The sequence below is a fragment of the Oreochromis niloticus genome, linkage group LG6 (assembly GCF_001858045.2).
Source record: "Oreochromis niloticus isolate F11D_XX linkage group LG6, O_niloticus_UMD_NMBU, whole genome shotgun sequence".
Taxonomy (NCBI): Eukaryota; Metazoa; Chordata; class Actinopteri; order Cichliformes; family Cichlidae; genus Oreochromis; species Oreochromis niloticus.
This window is the reverse complement of record NC_031971.2, coordinates 12,378,401-12,393,064: the sequence shown is the minus strand read 5'-3', so window position 1 is coordinate 12,393,064 and position 14,664 is coordinate 12,378,401. Positions and strand designations below refer to the sequence as shown.

Genomic DNA, 14,664 nt, shown 5'->3' with positions numbered 1-14,664 from the left:
TTGAGAACTTCATTTCCTTCATGCTGGTGAACTTTTTACCAAATGTTTTCATCAAAGCTTCTCCATCACTGACAGGGATTGTTTGGGTCTTCACACTCATCTCCACGAACCCTAAAAAATGAGTCTCACTTTGCTCATATAATGCCAGGAGTGTCTCCATATTCCACAAAAGTCTATGCAGACATGTAACAGTATCCCATATTCATATAAATATTATTAATATTATAACAAAAGCTGTCACCAACACAATTGTCCCAAGTGCTTTTTTTAAACAGGATTTTCAAGTAGAGGATTTCCCTATAGCTTATTTTTTTTAATATTTTGTACACAATAACAGAATAATTTCAGAAAAACACAAAATGACTGGTGTCAAGATTATTTGCCCCACAAAAAGGTTCCTTTTCATTGAGCTGGGCAATGATGTGCTTGAACTTTGTAATGTGCAAAGCTTTTAAAATCAAGTTAAAACTGTGACCCAACAGTGTAAAAGGTAAAAGTTCGAGCTGTCACTCGACAAAGCATCATGCCAAAAACAAACAAAATCAGTTTAGACTTGAGAAAAAGAATTGTTGATGCTAACAAAGCAGGAGAAGATATACAAAGTTTTCGCAATGTTTCCAAGTGTGACAAACTGGAGTGAGAAGAAATTCAAAGAGAGCCACACAGTACAGAACAAGCCTGGCAGAGGCAGGAATGGAGAGAGTTCAAAGACTCTGGAAAGAAAACTAGTAAGAGATGTGTTTAAAGACTAATAAAAAATGCTAAGACACGAGTGAATAACTTAGTCAAGTCAGGAATTGTAGTCTCGAAGAAGACAATCACTAGAAGCCTGCACAGGAATGGACTGCAAGATTGCAAACCAAGAAAAACTCGACTTCTGCAAAACAGACACCTTCATACCAGACTGAAGTATAGATTAGATTAGAGATTAGATGAAACTTTATTAATCCCTCGGGTGGGTTCCTCCGGGAAATTCCGTTTCCAGTAGCACAGCACCGACAGAAGTTGCATGTTACAGAGTTGGAATACCAAATAAAGGGGAATGAGAGTAAAGATATGAGCATAAATATACCATATATACACATATATAAATACAGAATATATAATAGGGTTAAATAGGAATACCAGTGGATTGCACATTTGACTGAGTCTATTGCACAGTCAAATATCACAAAAAAAAATTGCAAATATTGCACAGTGAAAAAAAAGCACTACAGCTCAGTTGTTCCCGCCCTCCTTTGTCCTCCTGTTTCCCCTCCCTCTCCCCTCCAACGAGGAGTTAACTAGAGCAACACCCAGGCTGGAATATGGCCAGAATATTTTAGTCAAGAAATCACTTAACTAGAACGTGTCTGACAAAGTGACGTTGACTACAAGATCTCAGAAAGCAACATCATGGACATCTAAAGAAACAGCTAAGAAACACTGAACTCTATCAGTCTGGAAAGGGTTACAAAGGCATTTCAAACGCTTTGGGAATCGAACCACGATGAGGCCCATTATCCAGAAAATGTGGAAAACCTGAAGGCCTCACTTGTCTCATTTAATGTGCCCTGAAGCTCAAGTGCACCAGGACAATAATGCAAAACACAGCAGCAAGATCATCTCTGAATGGCGCAAAAAACAAAATGGAGGTTTTGGCCTGGTCAAAGTGCAGACTGGAATCAGATTGAGATGATTTAGCATGACCTTAAAAATTCAGCCTATGCTAGAAAAAGTGGCCGAATTAAAACAATTCTGCAAAGAAGAGTGGACCAAAATTCCTCCACAGCGCTGTAAAACACTCATCACCAGTTATTGCAAATGCTTGATTGCAGCTCTTGCTCAATAACAAAACCACTTATTAGGTTTAGAAGGATATTACTTTTTCACATGAGGTAAAGTTGGAGAGCTTTTTCCCCAAACTAAATGAAATCATCATTTAAAAAACTACAATCTGTATTTACTCTGACCATCTGTGTTAACATTTGAAATCGGAAACATGTAAGTGTAACAAACATGTTAAAACATAAGAAATCAGGAAGGGGCAAAAAAAAGCTTTCTGCTAAAAAAAGATTTAGAGCAGAAGTTTTTTGCACTGCATTTTAAATGAAGATATATTGCATTTATTTGCAATTAAAGACAGACAGAGCAGAAAGTGTGTTACTGTTTTACATCCACAGACACACAAGAAAAGAAGCAGGCAACATGAGGTCTCATCAAGTTATGGCAGTTTTATTTGTGTATTTAAGTACATGTATTCAGAATAAAGTTTTTAAAAAACAAACAAACGTCCCAAGTAAAGTTTGGGGGGATTTTTAGGAGGAGAGGGACGGTGAAAGAGAAGGTGGGTTAAAGGTGAGAGGTGAGGGTAGAGAAGATGAGAGAGAGAGAGAGAAGAAGGATGGGGTGAAAGAAAGGTGGAGAGACGGGGAAGGAAGAAGATGCTGCTGGGTCAGTTTTTTCTCAGCGGTCTGCTCCAGAATCCACTCCTGTCCTCGGCTTTCTTTTCTTTGTCTTTTGCCTTCAGCTCTTTTAAACACCATTAATCCTAAATAGTTGAACTCTGTACTCAGCCAGTTTTTGACAGAGTGGTGAACTCTTTTACGCATGTATGGAAACAAGATTGTACTGGCCACAGTAGGTGTGGGATATCCACAGCTTAACACTCAAAATACATTTGTTATTTTGCAGATGGTTTGTAACTGTTACACCGGTCTCCAGCCAGATGAGGGTCACATGTCAGAGTGTACCGGACCTCAAAACCTCCTCTTTTAGCTGGGCAGGTAAATGTGTGTGTCCCCTGCTGAAGATACTTGACACATGATCCCAGAAAGTCATCATACGTTACGTCCTTGTCCCAAACTTCAACCTTCAAACCAGAGTGTGTGTCCACCTTCATAAGAAAATTAATCAAACAAGATTTTTAATTTTTATCCTTCCAATTTTTATTTTAGGTTTGTGAATTATAAACAGTAATAAGGACATTTGGACAAATTCATAAAATATTTGTTAAAATCATATTTTACATTTTTTAAAATTCAGATTGGAAAATTTAAAATGATTTAAAATGAATCTGTGTTAGAGACACACTGGTGAATTCCTGGGGGGCAGTCGCACATCACTTTCTTTTCTCCTAAGATGTTTGACAGATTTAATCAGTTTATGATAACTATTATAGGCCCATCCCCCGAATTATTTTTGTTTGGCTGTAAAACCATCTAACAAGTACCTATATAGTTAAGGTTAGCCGAAGAATGGCTCTGTGAATAGTGGAATACTTGATACTTGAACTTATTGCAGCAGAAGACATTTAAGGCAGGCTCCACATGGTGCCTTTTAACAAAATGAGTGGGTTGTAAGTATTGCAGAAGTGTTGTGCTCAGTTGCCTTCAGCATTTTAGTATTACAGTAAAAACTGTAGCAAATGTGTCCAAAACCACTACATAGCTGATATTACTTTTATTGCTTGCCAAGTCATTGTTTACACTGTATCACAAAATTTGTTGTTACAGCAGTTTTACAGGTTTTACAGCCACTACAACTTGAAAAGATAAGTTTGGTAGTAGAGTTTGGTTATTTGGATTAATGTAAGGTAATCCTTTTGCTGTCAGTTTAGCTACAAAATTATCGTCCCTTCTTTGGCATTTATGACTTTGATTGGGACAAACCACAACAATCTGAACTCTTGATAAGTTTTAAGTTTGAAAAGTACATAAACTCTGCTGACTGAGAGGTCAAAAGACTTATGATTATCTATAATGAGGGTTTACTGACCTTGCCCAGATTATAATAAGCGTTCCACCGGGGATTGTTTGACCGAATCCAATTAGTCTGCCGATAGATGGAGCCAAACCACATTTTTGCATAGCTGTGTGTAGAAGCAAAGAAAGAAGAGCAACAGAAGAATTATTAAGTCTGCTTGATGTACCACCTCCAAATTGTAATCCCTGACCACAGTCTATTCACCCCTCGGTCTGGCCAGTTGGATCTCCTTTCAGGTCCCAGGCTCGCACAATGGTAACCCTTAGCGTCCCCCTCCAGGCTTGCAGAGGACAGCAGTTGGAAGCCAGATTAGGAACGTTTGAACCACAGTTTGGCTCACTGGGTGATTTTTTCACAGCATTGTCCTCTAAGTACTGCTCAATGGCAGCTTTCATCCCTGTCTTTTGCGCATCATTTGTCATCAGCTCGTAGATTGGCCGAAGGGAGTAGGAAACAACATCTGGGTGATCCTTCAGTGTCTTCAGCCAAGTTAGAAAACCAAGGGAGTCATTACGCATGAGTGTAAACTCTCCCAACCAACCATTGCCTCCTACCACCTCTGTGTAGTGTTGGTAGAGTCCAGAGCTGTATGTAACAGAGAGACCCTGGTTTTGTAGGACCTTGTTGCAAGAGTCTCTGTTACCAGATAGTTGGCTCTTTCCCAAGCCGACAGAGAAACCCAGCGACAAACAGGAGTGGACCTGCAGGACAAGAAGGGAAAGAAAATGTCAACAAATATCTGTATTTTCTACTCTGTACATTTTCAAAACAGATATATTGTTTGATATATTTCAGGAGAGTTATTATTTTACATCAATGCAAGCTTTCAAACATTAAACAGACTTGAGCCTGAACTGTAACACATGAAATTCAATCCTGTATTAATCACCATGTTCCAAAAAAAGAGATGAAAGAGGCAAAACCGTGTGCCAGAGTCAGGAGTTAAAGTGGGCCGGTGGTTTTTATTTTACTTTTGGTTTGTTTGTTTTTTGGCACAACACTCAGAGATGGAGAAAGATAAAAAGACAGGACAGGAGAGGAAGAAGAAAAGTTAGACTGAAAGGTAAGGACTGCTAAGTGATGCTTGATAAACTGGACTTTAAAGTTACGTGTCCTTACAAGTTGTCATGTTTGTAAATCTGATATTGGGTCTGTACATATGAAAATATGTTTTTTCATATTGTGAAGCATGCTGCAAACAAACTGAGGTAGATTAATGGTATTATTTAAATACTGCATGAAAACACTCTGCAGTTTAGTGCAGGATAAACAGGTTAGTTTGCTGTACTGTGATGGATTTAAAGCAGGGCTGTCCAACTCCAGGCCTCAATCAGCCAAGACAACTCATGAAATATCCACTGACATTTTGAATTCAGTTGTGTACATTCACAAAGAGTAATAAATCTCAGAGCCGCAGGTCAACTGATCACAGCCTGTACACTAAAAAAATCTGCTGGATCCCACAATGAAAATTGTGATTCTTTTCCCTATGCTGAGCCACGACAACCTATTTTAGGGTTCCCGCACCCGCTGAATCTGACTGTGCTCATTTTCCTGTTTAGAGGCAAAGTCACCCTCTACAATGTAGAAAACAGAAAATAGAGCTATGTTTTTAATTTTTTTTATTCTTTTTGTCTGCTCATGTTCTGCTTAACAGGTTCAAGCTGAGAATATTTATATAAAAATTAAAATTTGACTAAAGCAAAGTTTGTATTCTCATGTACGTATTATTTTCATTGTTACATTAATACACTGTTTAGTTAGTTCTGCACAAAAATAGCTGGTGCCTTGAGGCAACTGTTGTTGTGATTTTGCATTATATAAATGAGGAACTTTATGTATGAACCTGATTTGAGGTGAGTCCATTCAGTGAGGACAGACAGGTTCGTGCAGCTGTGACTCGCCTCAGTCGACCACCAAGGTGAACCTGTAATGTGGTGCAAAGTTGTTGTTATAAATAATTTTGTTTTAATTATTTTTAAATAAGGTAATTCACAGTGTGTGTGTTTTAACCTGGCGGATGTAGTGCGTGCCATAGGTGTGTATGAGCTGACTGTACTGAGCTCTGGTGAAGCTGTTGTAGCATCTTGGTAGCTTAGCTACAGCCGAGCTGAACTCAGGGCTGAGAGGCGGTCTGTCTGATACTCGGTAACTGGACACAAAGAGACAGATTAGTAAATGATCTCAACAGAAGCTTTTCAAACCACGATTACAGAATAACCTGAATTTATGTGAGTATTCTGAGTTATTCACAGCCTACATGTAATGGTTGCAGGTGACCCTGTGTGTGCTGAAGGTGTGGCGGTCCTCTTTTGTCCTTTTTGAAGCAAAGTTATAGGCAGTGGATTGCGTTCCTCCCACATCCAGGCTAGCAGCCACAAACTTCTCTAAATTTAGGCCAACCTGTTATAATAAATGAGACAAATGATTAATGTGTGGTCAAATACGGGACTTTACAGAAGTGATTGATTTTTTCCACATTTTAGCTCGCCAGTACTGAGACATTTTGTGATGTATTTGTCCAGATCCTAATTTATGTTCAAACATGGCCTCATGTTTGAACATAATATAAATTTATTGTGTAATTTTCCCACTTGGGTCAAATAAATATTGTCTTGGGATGTTGAAGTGTATGAGAGTAAATGTGTACTTCGTTGATTTCTTTTCAGAACATTGGTTCTCAATTTGATGGCAAAAGGTACATTTCATTTTTGGTCACAAGGTGGCAGTCTTGTGAAGGCGTGATTACTGCACCAAGATGCATGTAAAATATGTCATTAGTATAGTAAAATGTGCCCTACCTTCCAGTCAGCACTGTCCTGGGAGGTGTAAGTGTCAACCAGAGAGCTGTGAATACAATTCAAAGTAAACAATCACTGTAAAATTTTACAGATTGATTTCAAAGTTAATTTGAATGATTTTAAACAGTTTGCCAAAGTTAGTATTTACAGATGAACACCTGTTATTGTAACTAGACTTTCAGCTGTGAATATTATGATGAAGAGAATTTAGGCCAGAGAAGGTGTTTAGCAATCAAAATGCTTACTATTAAATGGGTGTGACTTTTCATTTCATCATTGCCAAAGACTGAATGAGCTTTAATTAGATGGAAATCTTTAGATAGTGAGTCAACGGCTGAGCCAAAAGATGCTCAGTTGTCACAGCTGTTTTTCATGGCAACAGATGCGTTCTCAGTTCAGCCTGAGTATAAACAACACAATTTAACTGTGCACATTTGTCTTTGGAAAGCATGCATTAATTTTAAGCAATGATAAAAATGTATAAGACTATACCTAACAGAGCTGTGGGCACTGCTGTAAATGTCAGCACTGCATCGGCTGAATGCACGCCAGTCCACTGCAGAGACTGGCAGCTGAAAATGAAGACAGATCATGAACATGTACACATAAAGTGTGTGCTACTGTTCAAATGGCTCTTTGTTGTTGCATCTTTAGTTACTTTTTGCAGCACGTTGCCTTGAAGCGGGTTGGAGCAGAGAGTACATGTTTCACTTGGGGTGAAGTAGGTATCCACATCAATCATATAGGCTCCCTTTCGTCGCAGAGTGACCACGTCAAATCCCTCCCCCACCAGGTTGTGACCTGGTATAAAAGGAGCAGCCTTGCACTGGACGTAGTTTCCAGTCTGACAGGAAAGAACAGGGGAGTTGCAGGACAGAAAGAGAAGGAGGCTCAGGTAGAGAGGAGGTGGGGTTGAATAAGACAGCATAGCTGCAGTGAAAAAGACTGATATTTTGGACAAACAGAGAGAGAGAGAGAGATAAAGACATAAGTGATCATCATTTCAACAGCAGGTGATTCTCAGTAAAGTAAAGATCTCCAAATGTTTGCAAACATGCAGCCTCAGCTGACTGCAGGTTTCCCCGACCTTATAAACAGTACAGGAGACAACAGTGTGTGAATTAACGATTTGCATAACTCTTAAGTCTATGATATGTCCCCCTTTATTACCTGGTGCAATGAATTTAAAGAATGTTATTACCTGATCTGATATGATACTTGATGAAGGATAAGATTTGCATAATATTATGAGCTTGGATAAACCTGTGGTCAGCTGAGACTGAAAAAGTCAGTTGGTTGGGTGAGGACATGTTTCTCCCACTTAAAATTCTGTGATCGGATGAACAGAATCAACTCTCTGGAAAATATAGTTTGTTTAGTTACTCACTGCACAAAAAATGCCATTTTTCTCTTGCCATTAAAATGTTTTGTTCACATACAATGCTATTTAGAGGAAAACACTTTTGTTTGTGTGCACTGGCATCACATCTGATGTGATTCCTCACAACATGCTGCTTGATTCCAACTCGTCTGAGAAGTTGGAATACGTCCAGTACTGGTGGTAGAATTTGTTTACTTCTAAGGATTATACCTAAAAATACATTTCACATGTAAAATGATCTTGGCTTAAAAGAAGACACAATAAGAAATAAAATCACAAAACACATATACAATACAAGTATACACAGGTTCCAAGAATAGACTGAGTCTTTAAGCTGTCGGCTTCTAAACGTATTCATGCTCTCTGCTGTATTGTTATTTTTTTTCTTTGAATCTTAAATCTCTGTCTAATTAAAATAAAATGAACAATAACTTTGTGTAGCATTTAAAAAAATGTTTTCTACCTTTTACAAAATGTTGCAGTTCTCTGTCAATGATGCAAATCGGACAAAAGCAGGACAATGAGCCAACAAGATTTGTTCAAAAACAGACTGAGGAGCACAGCTTTTAAAGAATAAGATGGGTACACATGCTCAAATCAACAAAGATAAGCATCATAATAAATTAACCAACAATGACTTATTGGACCCAGGATTAAGGAAGTGTCCTTGGACTAACTTCATTGTCAGTGCAGAGAAGCTGTTTGAGATTATGTACCCACTTAACTGTGTACATGTAAGAGAAAGAAGGCTGTCAGCCCCCAAACCACAACAGAGATGCCACACATGCAGTTTGGTAGAAATCTCAACAATTATTAGAGCCATGTATATTTTTTTCCTTTGCCAAATATACTTATTTAATTAATGATTAAATAATAAATGTAATTAATAATATAATTAAATAATAAACGGACTGGTGTACTGTCCAGGGTTTTCCCCACCGTTCGCCCCATGGCAGCTCGGATCCGCTCCAGCCCCACCTCGTGTCCCTGATAAGAATATGCAGAAGTGAATAGATTATTAACGGATGCCAAATTTATTAACAAATGTTTATGGTAACAGACGTGTTATCAGTTCAGCCTGATAGGAGCCCACTGCATGTCCCATTTTTCTCCAGTGTCGGTTCTGCACTAGATACTCCTTTATTCTGGTCAACAGACAAAAGCAGGACAACGAACTAACAAGATTTGTTAAAAACGAAACTGAGGAGCACAGCTTTTAAAAAATAAGATGGGTGCACGTGCTCCAAAACAACAAAGATTAGCATAGTAATAAATTAACCAACAATGACTTATTGGACCCAGGATTAAGGAAGTGTCCTTGGACTAACTTCATTGTCAATGCAGAGAAGCTGTTTGAGATTATGTGCCCTCTTAACTATACATTTAACTGTGTACGTGTAAGAGATAAACAAAATTCCACCAACAGAGATGCCATACAGGCAGATTTGGTTCAAATCTCAACAAGTACAAGGGCCATGTATATTTTTTATCTTCATTGAGAAATCTATTCGTTTAATTAATAATTAAATAAATAATGTGAATAATAATATAATAATGAACAGACTGACGATCTGGCTGGGGTGTGCCCCACCTCTACCTCTATGGACGCGCCAGCCCCAACCCTCATGACCCCGATGAGGATAAGCAGAAGAGAACGGATGCCAAATTTATTAACAAATGTTTACGGTAACAGAGGTGTTATCAATTCAGCCTGATACGAGCCCACTGCATGTCCTATTTTTCTCCAGGGTTTGTTTTAACACTATTGTCAACACAAACCAAAGGGTCAATTTATGTGTTGTTGTGTGTGGGTTAACTCTTCAAAAGTGTTTTTTATGTACCCGCAGACATGCACTGTTGGTTCTGCAGCCACTAGATATAAAGTCTGTCTTCATTCTGGTAAATGTGTCACGTTTGTTATCGCGGCTCTGATTGTTGTCCCTGTTTCACTCCTTTCTTCAGTTGTTTTTCATACACCCACAGGTGCCCTTGGACTTTAATTGCTCCTAGTGTCACTCACGTGTTTGGCATTACCTGAATCAGCTTTGTGTGTAAACATACCTGAAATCTTTTACTACTTGTTTTCAACAGTGAAATGAATACATTACCTATAAATCAACTTCCTTTTGCATATTTGTATTTTTTATTTGTAAACTCTTGGTGTGGACATACACCAAGTTATGTTATTCACTATAAAACATGTTCCATCACTACCTAGGCATGCAATTTCAATTAATATCCAAACCTTTAAGTAGTCGGGCTATTCATTTTCAAACTGTAAAAACATGACACACAAACAAAGTCTCATGAAGAGACTCTCAAGAGAGAGGTAGTGTTGTGTTTGAAGTAGTGAACCTTGCCTGTCGAGGTAAACACAGAGAATCATTAAGCATGCATGTTATTAAAGTATTTTCCCCCTTTTCAGCTGCTCAATAATGCAACTGTATAATAAGCCAGTCTAATGGTAGCAACGGAGTGCATTTAGGTACTTAGACATCATCATCCTGCTGAAGTTTAAGTAACTTTGAATATGGCATGTTGATGCCAGATGGTGTAATTTAGAAATTGTTTCCCCATAAAATAATCTCTAGGGGTTACAGAGAGTGGTCTGAAAAAGAGAAAATATCCAGTTTTCTCAGTGAAAATGCCTGAGTGTGTAGTTTCATACCATGGATAATCCTCTATTTTAAGGTACAGTATGGCCAAGATTTATAAAGTAGACTTACTTTCTTTTTATAATTATTATTAAATGTGACAAAAAATTAGTGACTGAGCAGATAAGCTCAACAGAAAAGTATTTACAGAGGTCAAGATAGAAACCCATTTTCCCATACACTTCTACAGGACCACTGCAACAACTGCTATCACCATCTACTGGCCCTCAGATAGAATGTAGTGTTTTGGCTTCATTTTTCCAACAAGGACACTATGCCCATGTTTTATGCTGTGTACGAGGGGCTATATGAAGGTTTAGTATAAGATAAATAACATCCATCCATCCATCCATCTTCATCCTCTTTATCCGGGGCCGGGTCGCGGGGGCAGCAGCCTAAGCAGAGAAGCCCAGACCTCCCTCTCCCCAGCCACCTCCTCCAGCTTATCCAGGGGAACACCAAGGCGTTCCCAGGCCAGTCGAGAGATATAATCTCTCCAGTGTGTCCCGGGTCTGCCCCGGGGCCTCCTCCCGGTGGGACATGCCCGGAACACCGGGAGGCGCCCAGGAGGCATCCTTGTCAGATGCCCGAACCACCTCAGCTGGCTCCTTTCGATGTGGAGGAGCAGCGGCGCTACTCTGAGCCCCTCCAGGATGGCCGAACTTCTCACCCTATCTCTAAGGGAGAGGCCCAGCCACCCTTCGGAGGAAGCTCATTTCTGCCGCTTGTATCCCCGATCTCGTTCTTTCGGTACAACGTCCAGAGCCTTCAGGAACTCGGGGCGGACCTCATCAACACCAGGGGCTCTGCCACCAAGGAGTTGTTTAACTGCCTCAGTGACCTCGCCCCTGGAAATTGGCGGGTCTTTCCCCTCATCCCCAGACTCTGCTTCCTCCTCGGAAGACGTGTCAGTGGGATTAAGGAGGTCCTCGAAGTATTCCTTCCACTGCCTGACAATTTTCTCAGTCGAAGTCAGCAACACTCCGCCAGCACTATACACAGTACAGGTAGAGCACCGCTTTCCCCTCCTGAGACGCCTGACGGTTTGCCAGAATCTCTTCGAGGCAGTCCGAAAGTCTTTTTCCATGGCCTCTCCGAACTCCTCCCACACCCGAGTTTTTGCTTCAGCCACTGCCCGAGCCGCATTCCGCTTGGCCTGTCGATACCTGTCGGCTGCCTCCAGAGTCCCACAGGCTAACCAAGCCCGATAGGACTCCTTCTTCAGCCTGGTGGCTCCCTTCACCTCTGGTGTCCACCATTTGGTTCGGGGGATTACCACCACGGCAGGCACCAACCACCTTCCGGCCGCAGCTCAATGCAGCAGCTTCGGCAATGGAGACGCTGAACATGGTCCATTCGGACTCAATGTCCCCAGTCTCCCTCGGAATGCTGTTGAAGCTCTGCCGGAGGTGTGCGTTGAAGATCTCGCGGACTGGGGCCTCTGCTAGACGTTCCCAGCACACCCTCACTACGCGTTTAGGTGCACCGGGTCTGTCCAGCGTCCTCCCCCGCCACCTGATCCAACAGATAAATCTTTGTTATTTATTTAGGTATTTATCAAGGAGCAAACTACTTGCTGATCACAAGTTTACGAGAATGCTCAGCTAGCTGTCCATATCCAAACCCTGCATGGTCACAACATTTGAATTGTTAATTGTTATGAAAAACTGGGAGAAGTACTAATCTCACTTTAAGGACTCATGTGAAACATTTGACAAGAAATGTGGATTTTTGTAAAAAAACAAACAAATTTAAAGATCCTTTTACAATGTTTCCTGATTATTTGATAGCCTCTACAGAGACACATTTCTCACAATCTTCTGTTCCTGTGTATTACAGTGCATGGTGTGTGCATGTTGTTGCAGGTGATTCTTTCTTATTTTGAACTGTGTATTAAAGCAAGCATGCGGCTGATCTTCCTTAATAAATGGAAGGGTGCAAGCATGTATGTATGATGTTTGTAGGGCTCTACTGTAGTTGCTGGTAATTTCACTTCTTTTTGTTCTTTTATATATTGTCCTTACAATGTTCAGTCATGGGATCCTCTTTTAAACATGGAGCTAGGAATGATTACAGGACTACATCAACAGTTTGCAGTGATAATAATATGATTTGCATGTTTCACTCAACATTAATGTTTCCTACCTTCCAGTCGATGCTGTTCTGGTTGGTGTATGCTTCGACCAGTGAGCTGTAGAGAAATTATTTTGTTTAATTCCCCAAAATATTCCAGTAGTAAATAAATGCATTTTCAATTTCTTGATGCATTCTCAATCATCCAGGTAAGTAAATCCCCAAAGTTTGATTCTGTTCATCTGGACGTAGCGTTGTCAGAGGGAGAAACGTTTCGTCACTCATCCAAGTGACTTCTTCAGTCTCAGCTGACTGCAGGTTTCCCCAATCTTATAAACAGTACATTTGTATAATGACTGAAACTAGCATCACTAAAGGAACAATGGGCTGGGAGGTCAGTTCCTTGATCATTAATATGCAAATTCTCATGACCATTGATCAACAACCACTGATCAAAACTCATTGTACCGTAAACCTACGCATACGGATCAGTATTTAAGGTTTGACTCTCATCATCCACTGGAGCATAAACTGGGTGTCATCAGGATGCTACAACACAGAGCGAACGCCATTCCCACAGACACAGCGGCCAGGGAAGCAGAAGAATATCACATCAAGAAGGCCCGGAGTAAATGTGGTTATCCCAGCTGGACATTTGTCAAAGCTGGGAAGGCGCTTACAGAAAGCTCCAGCCGTTCCAGGAGAGAAGGACAACCGTGGATTGTTGATCAACCACTGACAATTTGCATATTAAATGATCAAGGAACTGACCTATTTTTCGGACCATAAGGTACACCGGATTATAAGGCGCATTAAGCGAAACAAAAGAGTCAGACAAGTCAAACTTTACTCAACTCATTCTTCTTGCTTCCTCCACTTCCGTACCATTGATTCATTATTGTTGAATTCTCTGGCAGCAGCTCTATTCCCATGTTGTTGCAGTATATTAATGAGTAACCTCGTATTGTGGATGGATTATCTCAGTTGTTCTCCTGACTCAAGTTTGGTCTGTTTACAGCATCCTGCCCTTCACTTTGTTTATGTTATGCTAACATAGCTGTGTTGCTAGCGATCACGTAGCACATCATTATATACCAGCTAGTCCAACTTCAGTAACCCTACAAAAGTCACTGCTGTTTAGTTTTCTGTCTTCATTTATGTTGGAAGTGATAGCAGAGCTGTACATTTTCAATCTCTGTGTCAGAACATGCTATATCATGTTTAGGTGGAAACTAGTGAGCCAACTTCCTGCTAACTTCTAACTCTGTTAAACTTAATAAATTCTGTTTTCATGGATGCCTGGATGTTAAACCTAATTGTTACACCTGGTGAAGCAGCAACACTGATCATTTTATTAAAGATGAAAGAATTTAGACAGTTTTTAACTCTCAGTGATGCCGCAGTTTTTGTTTGACTTTGGGACCTGAAGCTGATAGACTTTGGACCCTGATTACTGCGCGAGGCTCCTGACTACGGCAGCCGTAATGCTACGACAATCCATCAAGCAGTGCGACTTCGAAGCTTACCAAAGTCGTTCTAAAACATTCTTTGACAGATTTTTGAGAGCCGTGTACCACATAAAATCGGTTCAAGGTCAGTAACCAAAATTCATATATAAGGCGCACCGGATATAACGAATAAGGAACAAGGAAAATTAAAGGATTTTAAGTGCGCCTTATAGTGCGGAAAATACGGTCTGTAAGTCATAAATAGTTACAATTGTTGACTTTCTGGCCCTGTCACATCCCAGTAAGACAGGATGATCGAAAAAAATGAATTGCATTATTTATTATTTTTATTACATTTATTGCATATAATCAGTGTTGGGTAAGTTACTTTAAAAAAGTAATTAATTACTAATTACTTAGTCAATATTGTATTTAAAATACTTATCTAATTACTGTGTCAGAAAAGTAACTTAATTACTAAATAAGTAATTTAACTAAATACTTCTTAAAAATCCCTATAAACCTTGAGTGGGCAAACAATAGAAACTAAACTCTTTAAATAA

The 14,664-nt window shown here is 39.8% G+C and overlaps 1 protein-coding gene across 2 annotated transcripts in view; it reads right to left on the bottom strand.

Annotated features, from left to right (window-relative positions):
- Nucleotides 1–2,200: 2,200 nt before the first annotated feature.
- The window catches only part of LOC109202491 (perforin-1-like), a 25,372-nt gene continuing 12,908 nt past the window's right edge, over nt 2,201–14,664 (bottom strand). Inside the window, exons 1-10 of one of the 2 annotated variants that reach the window (XM_019360142.2) lie at nt 8,390–8,586; nt 7,204–7,490; nt 7,038–7,117; nt 6,546–6,591; nt 6,005–6,147; nt 5,758–5,896; nt 5,591–5,671; nt 3,949–4,445; nt 3,757–3,850; nt 2,201–2,875 (exon numbers count right to left, since the gene is read on the bottom strand). In XM_019360142.2, the coding sequence (XP_019215687.1) occupies nt 2,663–2,875; nt 3,757–3,850; nt 3,949–4,445; nt 5,591–5,671; nt 5,758–5,896; nt 6,005–6,147; nt 6,546–6,591; nt 7,038–7,117; nt 7,204–7,473 (1,563 nt within the window). In that variant the 5' untranslated portion in view covers nt 7,474–7,490; nt 8,390–8,586 and the 3' untranslated portion in view covers nt 2,201–2,662. Of the gene's footprint in view, nt 2,876–3,756; nt 3,851–3,948; nt 4,446–5,590; nt 5,672–5,757; nt 5,897–6,004; nt 6,148–6,545; nt 6,592–7,037; nt 7,118–7,203; nt 7,491–8,389; nt 8,587–14,664 lie in introns of those variants that run through there. The other variant, XM_019360143.2, reaches the window with a different exon arrangement.